The 20,160-nt window shown below is 38.8% G+C and overlaps 1 protein-coding gene across 2 annotated transcripts in view; it reads right to left on the bottom strand.

The window, feature by feature from the left end:
- The window catches only part of TBC1D7 (TBC1 domain family member 7), a 1,434,943-nt gene that overhangs the window by 1,199,114 nt on the left and 215,669 nt on the right, over positions 1 to 20,160 (bottom strand). For both annotated transcript variants that reach the window (XM_044064902.1, XM_044064903.1), the window contains exon 2: positions 19,169 to 19,250. In XM_044064902.1, coding sequence (XP_043920837.1) covers positions 19,169 to 19,250 — 82 coding nt within the window. The remainder of the gene's footprint in view (positions 1 to 19,168; positions 19,251 to 20,160) is intronic.

Genomic DNA, 20,160 nt, shown 5'->3' with positions numbered 1-20,160 from the left:
AATGTGTTCTTATCCCATGTGGTGTAGGTTTTCCATGGTGCTTGTAGCAGAAATGGATGCAGTGTGCTATCCATTTAGATAGGATTTGCTTTGAAATGGACTTCCCCTTTGCCCCTGCAGCAAAGCTGACTAGCAGCTGGTCAGATTTTCTGAGAGGCTTAGTCCTGTCCAAATAGAATCTAAACTGTCTGTGCACATCTAGAGTATGAAGTATCCTTTCCCCTTTATTTTGAGAATTAGGCAAAAACGTAGGCAAATGAATGGACTGGTTTAAAGCCACACTAGACACAACCTTGTGCATAAAAGATGGGTTAGTCCTGAGGGAAACCCTGTCTGCATGGAAGATAATAAAGGGTTCCACTGCCACAAGGGCCTGCAGTTCAGGCACTCTCCTTGCTGAAGTGATGGCTAGAAGTAAAGCTGTTTTCCATGAGAGGAATTTCAACTCTGCTGTAGCAGCCGGCTCAATGGGGGAAAGTGTACATTTTTCCAATACAAAGTTAAGGTCCCAAGCTGGAGTGGGAGCTCTCCTGGGGGGGGGTGTCTTACATTTTTGGCCCCTCTAAGGAACTGTTTTACCAGAGGATGAGTGAAGAGGGGTGGCTCAGTATTATAATGCGTTGAGATGGCAGAGGCATGAATCTTAATTGAGGAGAAGGATAGACCTTTATGGAGCATTTCTGTTAAGTAATCTAGCATATGAGGTAAGTTGGGCACAGTTGTGCTATCCGTTGAGACTGGCTCCAGGAACAGTATCTTTTCCACTTTTCTGAATAGGATTTTCTAGTACTAGGCCTTCTTGCCTTGAGAATGACATCCAGCACCTGTTTACTGAGGGTTGCTAGAGGTGAGTTCAGGGGATTAGCCAGGCTACAAGGTTCAGGGTCTGAAGCTGAGGGTGTAGAATTGCCCCCTGCTGGGACAGCAGGGAAGGGGTCTGAGGCAGGTGCCATGGTTGTAGCACTGTCAGACTGAGCAAAAGAGGATACCAGTGCTGGTGTGGCCAGTCTGGTGCAATCAAGATTGTCCTTGGGTTGTCCTGTTTGATCTTTAGTAGAACCTTCAAGAGGAGAGGCAGAGGGGGAAAGGCATAGACTGTGAGGCTTTCCCAGGAAAAGGACATGGCATACACCTTCCAAGCTTGGCTGTGGGGAGTCCTGGTGCAGTATTGGTTCAAATGATAGTTCTGAGGGGAAGCAAACATGTCCAACTCTGGTGTCCCCCCATCTCTTCCCCAAAATCTTGAATATTTTGGGTACCAGTTTCCATTCGTGTGGGTCCATGAGATTTCTGCTTAGGTCATCTGCCAGTGAATTTAATTTGCCTGGCAGGAATTGAGCTTGTAGGCGTACTTGGTTGCTCAAGGCTGTGTTCCACAGAGCCATGGCTAGTCTGCAGAGTGGGTAGAAATGTGTTCCCCCCTGCTTGTTTATGTACCACATAACTGTGGTGTTGTCATTCTTTACCAATAGTTGTCCTGGAAGAATAAGGCCTTTGAAGGCTGTGAGAGCATTCTGTACAGCTAACATTTCTTTTTGACTGATATGCAGGTGTATCTGCTTTGGGGTCCATTTGCCTTGAATGCACTGCCCTGCCTTATGAGCCCCCCATGCATAATATGATGCGTCTGTTGTTAGAGTTTGGGCAGCAGGGGGTAGATTGAAAGGGAGTCCCTTGTTGTGGTTGCAGGCTTATGCCCACCAAAGGAACTCTGCCCTTAGACACGAAATGATAGGAATTATTGTTTCCAGGTCATGAGAATGTTGACACCATAGACTTTTTAGATACCATTGCAGTTTCCTCATATGTAGTCTTGCATATGGAATTAACAGAATGCAAGAGGCCATGAACCCCAAAGCTTGTAGTATTTTCCTTGCAGATAGCTGGGTTTCTGTGGCCAGAAGGTTGAAGTAAGTTGTCAAATAAATTTGTTTCTCTGGAGTGAGGAATGCCATCTGGGTAGTTGTGTTTAAGCTTGCTCCCAGGAATACAATCTGTTGGCAGGGTACTAGGTGTGATTTCTTTTTTTGATGGTGTACCCCAGTGAAGTTAGAAGTCTCTTTACAAATGCCAGGTGCTGTAGTAGCAAATCCTGACATTCCGCCTGAATCAGGCAATCGTCCAAGTATGGGTAAATCTAAATACTTCTCTGCCTGCAAAAAAACAATGGCTGGAGCTAGGCACTTTGGCTTGTCTACTGCGCCCAGGGTGTTCACAAAGGGAAGTGCAGAGATCTGACAGTGCATACAGCCTGCTCTGAAGCGAAGGTATTTCCTGCAAGATTCCCTTATGGGGATGTGCAGGTAAGCTTCTTTTAAGTCCAGGGTTGCCAGCCAGGCATCTTTGGGTAGCATAGGAAGCAGCTGTTGGAGAGTTAGCATTCTGAATTTTGGAACCACCAGAAAGGTGTTGAGGATAGATAAATGCATAGGACACCAGGAGTTTTCTTTTCTGGGAATTAGGAACAGTCTTGAATAAAAGCCTTGTCCCCTTTGTTCTGCCGGGACAGGTTGAATAGCCTTGATGCTGAGGAGAGAAAGTACTTGCTTTGGGGCCTCCACCCACTGGTTTGGGGGAAGGTCTGGCCATCTACCTAGGGTTGGGAGTGAGTGGAAGTGGAATCTGTATCCTAGAGAGACAATGTTTGAAACCCATTTGTCTTGGGTAATGTATTCCCAGTTTTTTGCATGCAGGGTGAGTTTTCCTCCTAAAGGTGCAAGTACTTGAGCAAGGCTTGGGGGGAGTTAAGGATAAGTCATTGTGAAAGTTTACCATAGGGAGTTAGGCTTACTACTCCTTGTTTTGGATGTGGGCGCACCCCACTGCTTAGATCTGTGCATAACCTGAGGCTGAAGTCTTTGGGGTCTGCTGCCCCTTGGTTTGGACTGAGAAGGCCTGGAAGGGAATGGAAAGGACCAGTTCTTTGAAGATGAATGCCTACTGAATCTAGGTGGTTCCACTTGTAAGAAATCTTTAAAAGTTTGCATAGATTTAGCTTTCTCCTCCATCCTTTTGAGAACTTCTGCTTCATTGCCAAAAAGGCACTCTTGGTTTAAGGGTGCATCCAGTAATTTTGCTTTGACATGATCTGGCAATTTTTGTTCCTTAAGCCAAGCATGCCTTCTAAGAACAGACCCAGTGACAGCAGCCCTACAACATGCTTCTAAAGCATTAAATCCACACTGCAAAGTATGTTTACCAACTTGGTCAGCAGAATGCATTCACTCTTGTAAATCTTTCTGTTCTGCAGTCAGGATTCAACATAAGTTTCTGTTTAATTAGCCCCATAATATGTTGTTGATACTTTAACATATGAAACTGGCAATTTAAAGCCCTAATGGCCAGAGTAGCAGAGGTGTATACCTTCTTACCTCATCTATCCAAAGCCCTAGAATCCCTGTCAGAAAGGGTAGGATTCTTGGCAGAAGTAGCTTTAATGCCTTTAGGCCCTTGAGAAATGGTTTCTGGATCCGCAGTAGGATTTTTGAAAAGGATTTTGTGAGAGTCAGGTACTATATAGTACCTGTCAGGTTTCCTGGGAACTGGGGGCAAAGTATCTGGGGTAAGGCTGGATTCTAAGAAGACATCATCTACAATATCCAGAAGAGCTGGATAGCTAGAGGCCTGTGCTGAGGCAGGTTTAAAAATTCCCTGAGTCTCTTTTTGGACTGGGAGTAGTCCTGGCTTTCCCAGCAGAAATGCTCCCCAAGGGTATGCAGGGTTTCACCAAAAGAAAACTCTTCCGGAGGGGAAGCAGAGGGAATGGATTCCTCTGCATCAGAATCCTCATAGGTAGATAAGGGTACATCCTGGTAGTCAGAAGGAACAGAGATATCAGATTCCTGATCAGAAGAATCAGAAGGAAATTCAGTTCTAGGTCTTTTTGGGGGGGAAGGCTGGCTTCCACTAATCAAGGTAATAAGGTCTTCAGCCATTTTAATCATTTGTTTTTGAGGCCTGTGGGCCTGAGAATGCGCTTTGGTTGTCAGTTTCCTAGTGCGAACCTTAGGCCTTCGAAATTCGGTATTTTTGGCTTGAAATGAAGTCGTCAGTTTAATATGAAAAGCGGTAGGCCTGAATACACCCTCAGAAGCCGGTACCTGCACAGCGGCTCTGGACCCATCCAAGGTAGAGACATCTGCAGGTTCCATAGTCGAAGAAGCATCTCGCGGCATTCCGGACTCTGAATGGGACTCAATAGAGGCCTGCAAATCTGTAGAGGCGGGTATCAGGGGCTACAAAAGTGCCCCACTGAGTACCGGCGGACTGGCGACTAGCTTTATGGTCGAGTCGTCAGCAGTTTTGGACCTATGAGGTCTGTCTCTATCTTTATCTTTACGTTTTTTCAGAAGATCGGTAGTCGGAAGGCTTACTGATGTCATTTTAGAGTAAGAAGATCGAGAGAGAAAGTATTTAGCTGCAAAAATTGCCCGACAATGGATAGTTCGGGCGTTGAACAAGGCACAAAACCGACAGAGAGGGACGTTGTGGTCTGGGCCTAAACAGGTGACGCAGTAAGAATGAAAATCTATATGAGGTATTTGCTTTCCACAGGCAAGACAATTATTAATTTTTTCTGACATTGGTTAAAGTAAGAAAAAGGAATCCCCAACGGGCTACTTATCTTTTAGAAGACTTCAGGTCTGAAACTCGAAAATGAAAATTTCAGGAGTCAGCCGACTGGCACTTGCAAACTGCTTCTGCTTCGGGCACCGCACGGCAAGAAAGACTGATGTAATGGCGTTGGCTGCATGTTTTACACCCCTGACGTCATGGAAGAAGCAACAGCATCCGACACAGAAATCCCAAGACTCTGGTATTCAGGCCGGCTGAGAGCTACCTGCAGGCAGATAACCCAAATATGATGTCTGCAACAGTGAAACAAGAAGAACATCCAACTGGTAGAATAAAATAAAATAAAATAAATTTAGTAATGTAAACAATGTGGCATTTCCTAAGTTCCAGCGCACTTTTAGTTGAACAGTAGTAGTTTAGTCCAGGCTTCCTAAAAGAGTTCAGCTTTAATTGTCACATAAGTTCATGTTTCTCCAGAATATTTGGGATGTCTCCTTCAAGATCACCCATGTCTATGCGATCCAGGATCTGGAACTTAAAACCTGTGTGTCTTTTATGAAGAGAAAGCTGTTTGGCTGGTGCATTATTTTTACATCCAGAGCGGATTTCTGACAGATGACATGAAATCCTACACTTGAGTTTATTTACATTCTTACCCACATAGAATGCATCACATTCATTGCACTGTGCCCTGTAAATTACTTTTGTAGTGTTACAGTCACCCCCTGCACTGGTGCAATGATTTTCTTTAAATAAGGGCATTAAAAACAAACTAACTATGGAGAAACATGAATTCATGTGGCAATTAAAGCTGAACTCTTTTAGGAAGCCTGAAATAAACTACTACTGTTCAATTAGAAGTGCAATGGAACTTATAAAATTGCCACATTGTTTACATGACTAGTTTTATTTTATTTTATTCTATCAGTTGGTTTTAAATACCATTTTAAATCTGTTGCAATTTAAGTGTATATTCTGTTTCCATCATTATACATTTTTTCTTATTATTTTTTTCTTTTTCTGCTTCTCTTTTTTCCTCTTTATTCAAAATTATGTGTAATAACAATACTAATTATACAATTATATATACTTTTATGGATAATTTTGTAGGGTTCTTGTACACACACCTGAAGAAGTCTAGAAGGACAAAAGTGATCTTTGTTAACAATAGGTTATGAAAATAGAATAGGATTTTTACAACTGATTTTTTACATGCAAGGTGTATATGCATATATTTATATATATTTTTTGATTGCCAAATGGACTAAGGTTGATATATTTATGTAGTATATTGTCGTGGATAAAAATCACAGACTTAATAATCTACTTAATAATCTGGTTAAATAAGAGGTACCACATCATTATAAACTTTATTTAAAGTACATAAGGGTTATATTATTATGACAGCTACTAAGTAGGGCAGGACCAGCTTGAATGTCACACTGATGGGGGAAGGGATGTGAATTTAACATGTGCACCAATAACACTTTGTTTTACAGCACAATAAACCACTCCCTTGCCTGATTATATATACATATATATTTAGAAAGCTTGTGAGGAAACTATTACTCTATTTTTATTTGGATCGCTTGTCTTTGTACTTAAAGGATTTTTGACTGGAAACAGACTGCCTGCCTTGCTTGGATTACTTTCGAATAATTAGTAATTCTGCACAATTATATATTTTTTATTTATTTATTTTTTTTTTACTTAAGATGAGTTTAAGTTCGCTACTTCTACTACTATTGTCTGATCTGATTAATAGACAGTGATTAACTAGAGATATATGAACTGAAAATCTTCCACACAGAGAAGTTTTTTATACTGTTTTGTTTTTGGACCCACTACACTTGTTTAGTGGGTTATTTTGAGACTTCAGGGATACCACAGAGATTACTTGTTTTTTTTTCAATATATCTACATACCTACATGTATTAAAGGCAGCAAAGTTATCATTGCATATTTGTTTTAGGGTGCAGTTAAACTATTCTACAATAAAAGCCATGATTTTAGTGTCATTTGTAAAATGTTGTGATTTGTTTTTTACAAGTGTCTAAAAATTGGCATTAAAAAATTCACAGCCTTGATCCATTCAAGTTTTTTTTTTTTACTTGAGCCCTACAGTTACAATCTTTCTGAAAGTCCATGCCTGTAACACCTTTACCAGATTTATATTTTAATACCACATTCCATGCACAAACTGAAAGCTATTATTGTGCTTTGAAGTTCATAGGTGTGTACTAGGCTAATGGCCCTGGGGCCTTTACAAGCCTAGCCCATAGGATTACCCTGGCATCGTGCCACCCGACCTTAGTTCTCAGTGCCTCTGTCGAGTAAAGCCACTGGAGTGATCCCTGGGGTGAATTTTCTGTTTCCCATCCACTCATCAAGATTTCTCTTGAAGAGTACCAGTGAGGTGCTCTGCTTGACATGTATGAGAAGTCTACTCCATAGCATGGGCAGTTTCTGGATTATGAACCTGTCCCTCCAGCATGTTCTGTTGATCGTGGTAATGAAGTAGAGGTCTCAGGAGCATGTGGTGCGGAGAGATTGGGATTTCTTTAGATGTAGCATTTCTAACAGAGCTGGGTCAGACATGGCTTTGTAAGTCAAGCAGAGATCGCCTCTAAGTAGGTGATATGAGGCAGAGAATAGTTGGGAGTTTTTTTAGTCTGTCCATATAGGACAAATGTTTAAGGCCTAGGATACTCTTTGTGAGGTACTTTTGTGGCCTCTCCAGTTGTTGCAGGTGTTTAGTGAGGTACATGCCAAATGAGGCACTGTACTCCATGACTGGCCTAATGAGGGAAGAGTAGAGGGAGACAATGACCTCTTTCTCCAGGATGCAAAACCCTTAGTAATGAGATATGCCACACAGAAAGACTTTCTGACCACAGCGGCAATGTGGTGGTCAAAAGAGAGGTTGCTGTCAAACTGTGTTCCCAGTTCTCTTATAATGACTTCTGTGTTTCGTGGACTACCATGAATATGGTAATTCATGGGAACCAGGTTTTTTCCAAAGGGGATGACAACACATTTTTTGGCATTGAGCTTAAGGCCATGGTTCTGACACCAGTCAGCAAGCATCGGTTATATTCTATCAGGACCAGTCTGCATAGGACGCCAGTGAGGAAGAACAATCTGCTGCATAACAGTAGTATGCATCCGAAACACACTAAACAGAATACTATACAAGGACAAGTTTTTAGGATGATGCATCTACATAATGATGACAACCAGCTGCAACTTGCTTTGGACCAACTTAGATCAGAATTAATTGAGAGAGGATATAAAGGGTATGACATTGATAAATGTATTCTTGAGGCCTGGAGTACCAGGCATGATAGATATAAACCTTATTATAATGAGAATATTCTTCACTTACAGATGGAAGTTAGTAGGAAAGATGCTGGACGCAGCACCAATAATGTTCTACGGATGCCTTTAACCTTTGCTAGTGACATTAATGTGGTATGTGAGGTTATTAATAACAACTGTGACATTCTGTCTACTGTTGAAGGGCTTAAAGGGGTGATAGGTGAAAAAACAAATTTTACCTTTCGCAGTAACAGGTCCTTGAAAAGCCATTTGTGTTATAGAACTGCTGATTTTATTAAGTTTCCTAGGTCAGAGAGAATAGGTACTTGCGCATGCAGAAACTGTATGGCATGCAGACATATACACACTGGAGGACATTTTACACATCCCAGTTTAGGTTAAGATTGACCCCAATATCTAGACTGACTGTAGGACTTGTAATGTTGTTTATTTTAGCTACTGTGTTAAATGTTTTTCTTTCTATGTAGGTAAAACGAATCATTCCCTTAAGGATAGGATACCAGAACATTTTAGGGCCATCAGGAATATGAAAGAAAACAGTGCACTAGCTATGCATAATATGAAGGAAGGCATGGACCACGCATTTAAGTGTTTAGTACTTCAGATTGTAGCTGCTAAGAAGAGAGGGGGAGACTTTAAAAATGCTACTGAACTAGTTGAACAAGAATGGATTTTGCGATTCCATGCTGACAAGCCTCCAGGCTTGAACAGCATGGTTTCACTTAAACCCTTTCTCAAGGCAAAGCCACTGAAGCATTGACTTTATTGTTTTTAAGAGTTGCTATACAGTGTTCCTTTAAGTAAGCTAGGCTTTAATTGTATGATGTCATAATTAGTTTGATTGTTTTAGCATTTAAATGTGATGTTGTTTGTTTGATTGTAGTCTGAAGAAGCGGTATATCCGTGAAAGCACTTACTCCATTAAATGCTTTTGTTTTTAGCCTTGTTACGACCAGTGTTATTGTTTTTTCTTCTGACACCAGTCGTTGGTCTCAGTGAGGCCTTTCTGTAGGATGTCAACATCACTCAGGGAGTTAATAACAGCTCCCAACTTGCAATTGTCTGCAAACTTTGTCAGCCACAGTCCCTTCGGGTTGGCCTGGACTTCAGAGAAGTAGATACCAAACAGGAGAGGACCCAGGACGGAACCCTGTGGGACTCCACTCGTGACTGGTCGGCAGTCTGACTTGAGTCAGCTACTTTCACACTGTGGGTTCTACCTGTGAGCCAGTTTGCAACCCACTTAGTGATATAAGGGTTGATGCCTAGCTTAGTGAGTTTTTCTATGATTATGGTAACAAAGGCCTTGGCCAGATCAAGGTAGGCTGTATGAACCACCTTATCTTCACCCACAGCTCTGGTGACTGACTCAAAGAATATGACCAAGTAGAGCAGGCATGATCTACTCTTCACAAAACCAAACTGTGCGGGATCTAGTTTGTAGATTCCCTAAATCCTTGTTTATTAGGTCCATGATGATGCATTCCATAGCTTTGCATATCAGACTCGTCAGGCTAAAGGGACGATAGTTCCCAGGGTCTGTAGTCTCTCCTCCTTTGTGGAAAGGGATGACTATAGCAGTGCATCATTCGGCAGGGACAAACGCCTGAGGTGAAGCTGTGACTGAGCAGGGCACACAGTTGAGGTGCCAGTTCATTCTGTAGTTCATGTATAACACAGCCAGGGGATATTGTCAGGTCCCACAGAAGCTGTACTCTTGGCCTTGGACAGTGCTGTTTTAACCTGTGTAGCAGTAATACTGGGTGCCTGGCAATCTACTGGTATTATGACTGGCTCCTTGGGGGGGGGGGGTAAAGTTAGCACTGAATCTGTCAGCCAGTATATTGGCAATATCTGTTGGCTCAGTATAGGAGGTACCATTGTGCAGTAGCTCAGAGCAAATCTGGGTATTGATGTGGAGATTCTTTACATAACTATAGAAGGCCTTGTGGTTGTCTTTACTATCTGTTGCAATTCTGTTTTCATAGCTAGCTTTAAAGGATTTGTTGAGGTACCTCAACTTTTTGTTGAGGCTGATAATGGAGTTTTTCCAGTCTTGGGACTTCACCTTATTCCGCATCAGCTTCCTCCTTCTGTTGTAGAGTTTGTTTATGGCAGGGGACCACCAGATTGGCTTCCTTTTTTTGGAGGACAGAGTTTTAGTTCTGTTGGGTATGGCGAGATCCATGTATTTGTGTACGTGTTCATACAGGATATGGCATCAGGAACAGTCTGCTCCTGCGAATCAATTTATTTCACAACTACTGTGTTTCTATGTAAATGCTTCTTTGTAGATTTTTGCATGTTACAAGCATCTTGTAAATACAACCAGTTTGTTGCATGCTTACTGATGATCTTTTTACCACTTCATGTGGCACCATACAGTCCCTGCGCGTCTCCTAAATTGCCAGGCATTCACTTGTTATGATCATTTTTTCCTTACATTCTTGATATTGACTTAAGCACTACAGTAAAATAAAATACAGGGCTCTTTTCTATAATATTAACTTTTTTATTATGAATTGTACAAGAGGAGGTTAAACAAGTGTTTCAGAAAAAATATGTATGATTTCGTGCCACTTTTTTTCAGTACAATGCACTTTTAAATTTCACAAAAATGCATTTTTTGATATACTACATAACACAAACCTTAGATGCAAAGTCCAGAAGACATAATACAGTAGACTCCCTCTTATCCGACCATCAAATATCTGCCATAGCCCTAGCAAAAGACAACAGAAAACAGCAACACTTCCGCCTCCTCTGGGCTAAATAATGACAGACATTTCAGTTTTAGACTTCATATTCATTAAAAAAATGCATACTAACAGAAATCCTGTTATTCTAGCTGATTTATAACATACAAAGGTTATTCTGTATGCTTTTTCTGATTAACCAGTCATTCGTTTATCCAGCCTAAGGTCTGGTCCCAGCAATACCAGATAAGAAGTAGTCTACTGTAAAAGCTTCACCTGCAAAATCCAGTCTTCATTTCTGTGGCTGCTGCTTTAAAATTTAACAGCAGGTATTGGCAATGTATGCTTGTACTACCAACAAATGACCTCTGACTATCTCTTCAAATATTATAAACAAAACAGATTTTACAAATTCTAAAACATCAATTTACATTGATGGTCAGATTTCCATCCTGCTTGCAATGTGTATTTTATTTTAGTATTATTTTATGTGTATAACACAGCTTTTGACAGTTTGGAATATTAAAGGACAACCGCACCCACAGACTCAAAAAACATGTTTAGTTCATCATGGTTTGGTGTTTCCTACATTTTAACACCACTCTCGGACTATTTAGAGCTTTTTTGACATTTATACGTAATTTCTGACTCTGACCACATGGCGTCTGGCATCTTGAAATAATTCTGACTGTTTATTCTGCCTCTAAGTATCCCAGAATGCATTTTCTCCAAAAAATTGCATCAGATCTGCCATGTTTTTCTAAAGCTCCTGTCAGTGCATTGATTTTTCAGGCATTCACTGCTGTGTTATAGTCACTTACTTTTGGTTAAAATGTTATCCTTTTTCAATGACTACTTCAAACACAAGCAGTGCACAGATGCTACAGAACAGAAATGAAAAGTGCATTTTATTGCTCTTTCTTCTTAGAAATGCTAACTTGATTTCTTTTGTGAAGGCTGAAATCTAGTTCTTCAAGGTATCTCCCCTCCTCCTTCACACCTACCTTCCCTAGCTGTCAAAGAGCTAAGGGTAATTTGACCCATTATCTGCATGTGACTGACAGCTCACAGCAGTGACCAGACTACTGTACTGTTTTCTTGTCAGCCTTTCCTTCCTTACAGTGGGAGACTTTTTTTTTGTTGCAGTCCTCCTGTCAAATTTAGAACCAAGCTCCATAGCACTGGGAATAATAACTGCTTTGCAAAGCATCAAACTCACATTTATTTTCCTTCCTGTTTGGTTAAACAGCTAACAAATGATGCACTATAAACACAAAATATTTCACAGACTTGTATGAAAGCACCCACATGTTTTTTTAAGTGGTAATTTGAGAAAATTACGGTATTGCATACTTGTAATCTGATGTAGTGTTGTCAATTAATTGTGACAGACATCTGCTTCTTATGTAAAAACCTGCAATTAATGTCTACGCATGGTCACTGCAAATTTATGCTCTTAGTTTTTGCAGCTGTTACTGTGCTTCCTCCTGTACTTTGTCACATATCAGTAGGGCTCTTTAGAAAAGTGAGATTATAGTTTGACATTTTTGTTACGTTAAGAGTGGGCTGGGCAAGGCAACTCTGACATCACAATGTGGGAGGTCCACTGGCTCTTCTAGATAGCATGCAAATCAGGCGAGGATTACATCACTTTGGGGGAGGAAATATCCCGGTAGCTAGAGCAAGAGCTCTGGCAGATGTGACATCATCATTTCAGAGCCAGCTAGAGGTTTTTCAACTTGGTTTTCAAAGTGAATATAAAACAGTATGGAAAGGTAGGAAGCTGAACAGGGAAAACAGTTGAGTGGATTAGTTTTTTAAAGCTGTATGGGTGATTTTTCGAGGCTGTATCAATGAACAGGGACTAAAAGAGACAGCAGGTTGAGCAATCGGCTTTAATATCCTGTTGTTGTCCTTTAACAGACTTTGTAGAGTACTGACAGCAATCTGAGAAGCTATCAGATTCTTCAAAAGACTTGATAGCTTTGGTTTTCAGTACCAATATGATACCTTACCCACAGGTTATCCAGCTTAATGGTTTTCACAGCATACAAGATAATCATCAGAGCTTCCCATGTCATACAGGCACATGTAATATAGCAACAGACTTCCTTTTGTTTGTTTTTTTTTTTAATATTACATCATGTGACAGCTTCTTCAAAGGCTACGTACAGTGTAGCACTTAACTACACATATACTGTTGCCAAGCTCCATTGACATGCATATGGTAGCTGTTTATATTGTCTGTCACATACTGCCTGAACTGAGTTAAACATATGATTGTAATACAGTCAAGCATCTGCAGTTTCCAGTAGCTTGTGTGTCACAGCTGAATATGTTCAAATAACTCTGGAAATAACATGTCCAAGTAGCCTTTATCTGGTTAACACATGCAGCTATTTCTACACTGGGGTGAGAATGACTTTTGCATACTTCAGAGTTTATCTGCAAGTGCTGAATTCATCAGTTCTTGTAGTAGCTCTATAAGAATACCTTTAACCAAATTCATCTTGACTATCCTTTCTTACGGTACTATGGTAGACACTGTGATTAGGTGCAGATGCCTATCAAAGCAGTTTGCTGTAAATCATCCTCTTTCCATTGTTCTTTTTTATTGCCATCTGACACTTCAGTTCTGATCATCGAGAGAACAATCCCACATGAAGCAGTCTACTAAATCATCATTCATCTATGTTACAGTCATCTAGTTTACTCAGTACTGATGTGGAACAAGATGGTGGCAAAAAGACAAAGCAGTTGAGTCATCCATTTTAGGGCTATTTTCTTCCACTACACTCACAGGAGTAAAACATAAGCCAAGCACTCAGACACTATACTGAGCCTCTTTTCATAAGCACCAACTTGAACAGGACATCACTTTTTGCTAATAGCTGTATATCGCAAGACAGAGTAGTGGCATGAGCTTCAAAATGCCAGAAAAAATTACAGGGGATTGAAGTCCAAAAGGCTAAAACAGGGGGTGCTACATAGTCAAAACATGCAGTGAATATGATGTCACATCTTGCATGGGGCAGTATGCATGCCACAATATGCCACCTGGTACTGCACGGTATAAGGAACCTCACAAGGCTGTACTAGACGGTACTATGTAACAAAAATGAGAAGCATATATGGATAGCTAAATACCATAGTGATTGATACAAATATACAAAAAATGCTGGAATGTTTCAGTGGGAATACAGTTCAGTAAAAAGCATGATGGCAGAATATAAAAAAAAAAAAAATGGGTAAAATGTCTGGTGCACAATATAATATGGAGCAGCAAAAATGGTAATGTGAAACAGCACAATGTCCAGGGTACGGTTTTTGGTCTGGCACATTCAAAGGTGGCCTCTGCACACTAGAATTGCTGGAAGTGAGACTTCCAGGTGTTATGACAGTATATATATATATATATATATATATATATATATATATTTATTTTTTTCAAGTAGACTTCATCAGAATAAAACAATGTGCTAGAACACTGACTTAACTATATCTACTGCTTAATTAAAAGCCTATTATCTCAGCAAATAATTTATCAATCATAAAATAAAATACTTTAAAGCAATATGTATCTAACCAACATTTAAATACACACATTTCATATTTAAAAATAAAACAAAATTCAAAATTCATTATCCAAGCTTCCTTTCAACCAAGAAACATTTAATATTTATCATGTCGTTAAGACCTGGGGGAATGTCTGCACCAAGTCGTAACTGCCACATAGTTTCCTTCCTTTTGACTTTGTTTTTCATATTCCCTCCTCTCAAATCACTTTTATCTTGCTCTAAGATGGAGAATGTAAATTTCTTATAAGACTTGCATTTTACTGTATGCCTGTAGAGGGCATTATTCTGATCTTTAATTTTTATGGCATAACAATGTTCCTTTATACCTTTACTGAGACTTCTTGCTGTCATCCCTATATAGTACACAGGACAACCTGAACAAAGAGCAACATATACTAGGTTTTCTGTTAAACAGTTATATCTGCCCTGAATACTAATAGTTTTATGATAATGCTCTAAATTAATATATGGTCCCTCTAAAATATACCTACAGGCACAACAGCTATAACATTTAAACATACCTTTAATTTTATTAGTTACTGGTGATAACTTACTTATTTCATCTTCTTGAAGCATACTCTTTATAGTCTGACTTTTCGTGTAAACAAATATAGGTTCATCTCCCAAAATAGTACTAAGATCTTTATTCCCTGCTAATATTTTCCAATTATTTTGAATAACTGATTTAATACTTTCACTATCTACAGACATTTCTAATACACATATAGGTAAGGTCTCACAGACCTTCTCGGTAACCTGTGACTTATTACTAACCAAACCTTTAATTAGGATAGGTGGGAATTCATTTTCCCTTCGTCTCCTAATATTAGTGACCAAGTTATTCAATAAACTAATAAGATAACCTCTATTGATAAACAGCTGTGTTATAAATTCTCTCTCTTCTAGAAAGTCAACTTCATTGCTAACCATTCTTGATAATCTTATGTATTGTCCCTTTGGTATATTAGCTTTCATAAAGTTAGGATGGTTACTTTGAAAATGTAGGAAATTATTAACATATGTTTTCTTCCTATGTACTTTACCTGAAAACTTATGTTCTAGTTTGTTCCAAGTAAGTTCTACATCAAGATAACAAACTATTTCCAACCTCCCTAATTGTAAAACTCAAAAAGCTACAACTAGCATTTATTTCTTCCAAAACAGTACTTATCGAGACATCTTCACCTTTTATAATGAAGAAAAGATGGTCAATAAATCTACAATAAAAAATTACTTTGGAAAAAAATAAAGGGTGGGTAAGATGTCTTTTTCCCACCAGCACATAACAAAACCAGCAAAGGCTGGGGTCACAGTGGCCCCCATTGCTGCTCCTTTTAATTGTTTGTAGTACTTTTTATTAAAAATAAAATAATTATTTTCTAATAATATTTCTAACAGGGCTAGATACAATTTGATTTTCGATTCACTCCAGTTAGTATCTTTGTGTAAAAAATTACCTACAAACTCCACCCCTTCTATTTGAGGAATAGCTGTGTATAAAGAGGTAACATCCACTGTTACCATAATAAACTCATTACTATCCAAATTTGCTGGTATTTTGGTCATGGAAAAATCTCTAATTTGATCTAAAAAGGACCAAGAGTCTTTTATAAAGGAAGGTAACCTTTGAACCAAAGGGTTAAAGACAGAATCCAAATATAAAGATATGCCTTCAGTTACACTACCTGAGGCTGATGCACTCGGCTTAAATGGAGGGTTGGTCATATTTTTATGAATCTTGGGTATACCGAATAGTATACCCAGGATGTTCAACCACAAGAAAGTTGTATAACTCAACACACAAATCTCCATTCATGAGAAAATCATATAAACAATACTGTACATATTTAAAACTTCTCTCAGTTGTGCCAAATGTTACTTCACAATATTCATTCTCATTAAATAACATACTTTCAATGGTTTTAATGTACTTTTCTGTCTGCATAATGACCAAACCTCCCCCTTTATTGGCCTTCATAGAGAGAAGAGGAAATGAAGGTCAGCAGGACTAAGTGAATGAGAGGGTGGATAGAGGAATGGTGAGGATGCAAGGAGTAGAGGTGGAGAAGGTGGAAGAGTTTAAATACTTGGGATCAATAGTTCAGAGTAATGGTGAGTATGGAAGAGAGGTGAAGAAGAGTACAGGCAGGATGGAGTGGGTGGAGAAGAGTGTCAGGAGTGATTTGTGACAGACGAGTACCAGTAAGAGTGAAAGGGAAGGTCTACAAGAGGGTAGTGAAATCAGCTATGTTATATGGGTTGGAGACTGTGGCATTGACAAAAAGGCAGGAGTTAGAGCTGGATGTGGCAGAGTTAAAGATGTTAAGATTTGCATTGGGTGTGACGAGGGTGGACAGGAATAAGTATATTAGAGGGTCAGCCCACATTGGAAGGTTTGGAGACAAAGCCAGAGAGGCAAGATTACGTTGGTTTGGACATGTGCTGAGAAGGGATGCTGAGTATACTGGGAAAAAGATCCTAAGGATGAAGCTACTGGGTAACAGGAAAAGAGGAAGGCCTAAGATAAAGTTTATGGATGTGGTGAGAGGGGACATGCAGGTGGTTGGTGTGACAGAGCAAGATGCAGAGGACAGGAAGAAATGGAAACAGATGATCCGCTGTGGTGAACCCTAACGGGAAAAGCCGAACGAAGATGATGAGTAAACTGTAAATGTAAACATCAAATTATACTTAAATAAATACATGGAAAAGTAAAACAAAAAATACTACAACTTAGCAGCCCTCAATTTAAGAGCACTATTGAAAGAAACACAGTCATTTAACGCAGGAGGGTCCATGGCATTAAAGTTTAACTGCCAGTAAAGTTCCCTAAATTCAATGGTGGTCTCCCCCAAGGACCACTCCTTGGGTTTTGTGGAACCTTTTCTAAATCAGTAAACAAGAATTTTTCAAAATGAACACAGGTTACTGTATGAGTTTACTGTGTGCTTAAATAAAGCATGTTTATCACACCACCTTCAGATACTGTAGTAGTGTTGGTAAATTTGTTTAGATAATGTTTGCTGGGTGTTATCTATATAAAAAGAATGACAAGTTTCACATATAGAGAGACATATAACATGGGATGAACAATCACAACATCGTGGAAGTTTAATAAGACAACCCCTCAAACATATAGTAACCACTAAAAATATAGTTGCACTGATTGCAGTTGCCACACTTAGTGGTAGATGAAAATGTACTAAAAGTTGTTAATTTACTAAGAAAGTCCATGCTTTTCAAAACTGTTCTTGAGATTACAACCTTTCTTAAAAAAGTCTAGGTTCCCTCCCCAAGATGTGATTCAGTTTGTCATCAAATTTAAAAATACCCCAATTAGACCTTATAATATCCTGAATACACCCAGTGTCAGGCTGGTACTTTAACACCAAAGCTCTACTAAAACTATCAAAGTTGACAGCCTGAATATTATTTGATCCATTGAGTCCTCTTCCAAAGAGTGTACAGTATTTGGTGTATATTCCTTTGTTTACTTCTTGCCAGATGTTATAAACAAAGTTGTAAGGGTAAACTCTGGTAAGAAACATGTTAGTTTATTTTGCACACTCTTCAACAAACTGTCAGAAGAAATCATTCTGGCTTGGCAAACAAACTGACCTTTGACCAGACTTTTTTTCTCTGATAACAGGTGAGAACTGTTGAAATCTAAGTATGTATTAGAAAAAGTACATTCACGTAAATGTTGGAAATAAACCAATCCACTCCTTTGGTCACATATAAGCAATTAATACAATCCCTAGCTAAGTGATGTGCAAACTTTAGGAAGGAATGAAGTAGAGGTGTTAATGAAAGAAACAAATTGCAATAATTTCTCTTCAGAATCCTTCCAAAAAATACAGATGTCATCAAAGTACCTAACATAAAGGTTCCTCAGTTAACAAAAAGTGACTTGAAAATAAATTGCTGTTCCCATGTAAGCATAACCAAATTCGTACAAACAGGAGCACAAACATCACCCTTAGTGACTCCTTTCGTTTGTTTGACATGCTCACCTTCAAAATAAATATAGTTGTTAGTTAAAATAATTTTCATAAAGTCTATTAAAATGGAAATATCTTGAAAAATAGTCACACTTCAAAATAGCATTAAGAAAATAATCCAGAGCAACTTGATGTGGGATTGATGTAAACAAATCAACCACATCAATGGACACAAAACTTAAATTCAAGCTGAACAAATCATTAGTAATGGATTCCAAAAAGTCCCATGAATCTCATAAAAAATTATCACAGATTTTAATTTTCTGTCAACATAGGAAGCCAGCGAATAGGTCTTACAGTGTTGTGCTGTAACAACTGGCCTCATAAGCAATTCTTGTACACTTTTATGGGCTTTTACAATACCAAATATAGTTGGAAGAGCTGGAGTCTTAACCAAGAGATAATCAAACTCAGCCTTAGAAAGGAAACCTAGTAACAAAAGGTCTTCAAGCAGTAAATCAATATTTCGATAAGCTAAGAGTATCTCATTTTTAGTAACATGGATTTAGGTCTCAGTATCATATAAAAGGTCAAACATTTTACTGGCATAGTCAAAAGAGTCTATCAAAACAATGCCCCCCTTCAAGTTTTATAATGCACAGCGTTTTATGATCTTTCCTCTCTGGGGAGATTACTGGTTAGCATAATGCTATTTTGATAAAAATTATAAATCTCCCTCTCACATTTAGTTTCAAACAATGTTACCAATTGATGACAAGGGGATTAAACACTGTTTTTTCTTAAAATCATTGGCATTCAGATGAGTACAATAATGCGATAATGCAACCTACTCCTGAAAGGGGCTGCACTTTTTTCAAATAACAGCTGATGTGTATGTCTGTTTGAAGAACTTTTCATAGGCAAGCTATCTGTTGTCAATAAAACATAACAGTAATGTGCAAAAACTTTCATTAGTAGCTTTGTAATGAGCACAAATACCACTCACTAATATTTACTAGTAAAGAAAAGCAATGCATACCAAGAAGTACTTTCCAGACCAGAATCCGATGTACCGAAGGAAGGGGAAATCGCTGACTAAAAGTGCCAAGTTTCTCAACATCTGTGGAAAGTGAGGGAGACATACCATTAAAACTACAAACATATTTGATGCAGAAGCTCAAACAAAACAGCAAGCAAGCTTGAGAAAACAGCAACAATAAGTTATTTACTACATGATGATCCCACTGTAGGGTGAGAGGTAAAAAAAAAAAAAAAAAAAAACAGAGTTAAACTGTAGGCTCGACACTACCACATCACCACAAAATATTACTGACAAAAACAGACTTAGTTATTCAAGAAATATTATTCAATGGATGGTCTAATATGATGCAGTTTCTATTACATTTTTCTGCTGCAATATCGGGATTAGATCAATTTTGTTCATCCTGAAAGTGGACAAAATTTGACCATTTTTTTCTAGTTAATTGACAAATAAGTAGCTTTGTCTTTACACCTTCTAAATAATTCCCCAGTGAACTACAGGGAATAAGCTGTTCCAAAAGAGATGAGACTGGCAAAATGGTTAAGGTGTTTACCTTATAGACACAAGGTACAGGGTTTGATTCTTACAAGGGGTAACTGGCTAGGCTTAAAATTACCCACAAGAGCAGTTAGCCTAGTACTAATCTATAAACCTGTAATTCAGTTAACAAAGCTGGCTCGTGATTACTGAACTTTCTGAAAGGGGTGCAGTCTGCGTGTACCAAATACCTGCAATAAGCATACCCTAGTTCAACAATATCTGTAAACTATAGTATTGGAATATAATATGCAAAGCAGGAAAGCCTTCTTTACCCCTACGAAGTTCATACAGGGGATATCAGCCCCTCCCAAACAGTATTAAGTTTAAATTAGTATTAAAAGTACTCAGAGTTAGGTGATGACACAGAGATGCAAATTAAATACTATCCATAACATTAGATCTTCATAATCCTCATCTGTTCACTTCAACAGCAGGACTGGTGTGCTACA

Source organism: Protopterus annectens, chromosome 3.part0 (assembly GCF_019279795.1).
Source record: "Protopterus annectens isolate FY-2018-M chromosome 3.part0, PAN1.0, whole genome shotgun sequence".
Classification (NCBI taxonomy): domain Eukaryota; kingdom Metazoa; phylum Chordata; order Ceratodontiformes; family Protopteridae; genus Protopterus; species Protopterus annectens.
Note: the sequence above shows the minus strand (reverse complement) of the source record. Positions and strands in the feature narration are given on the sequence as shown.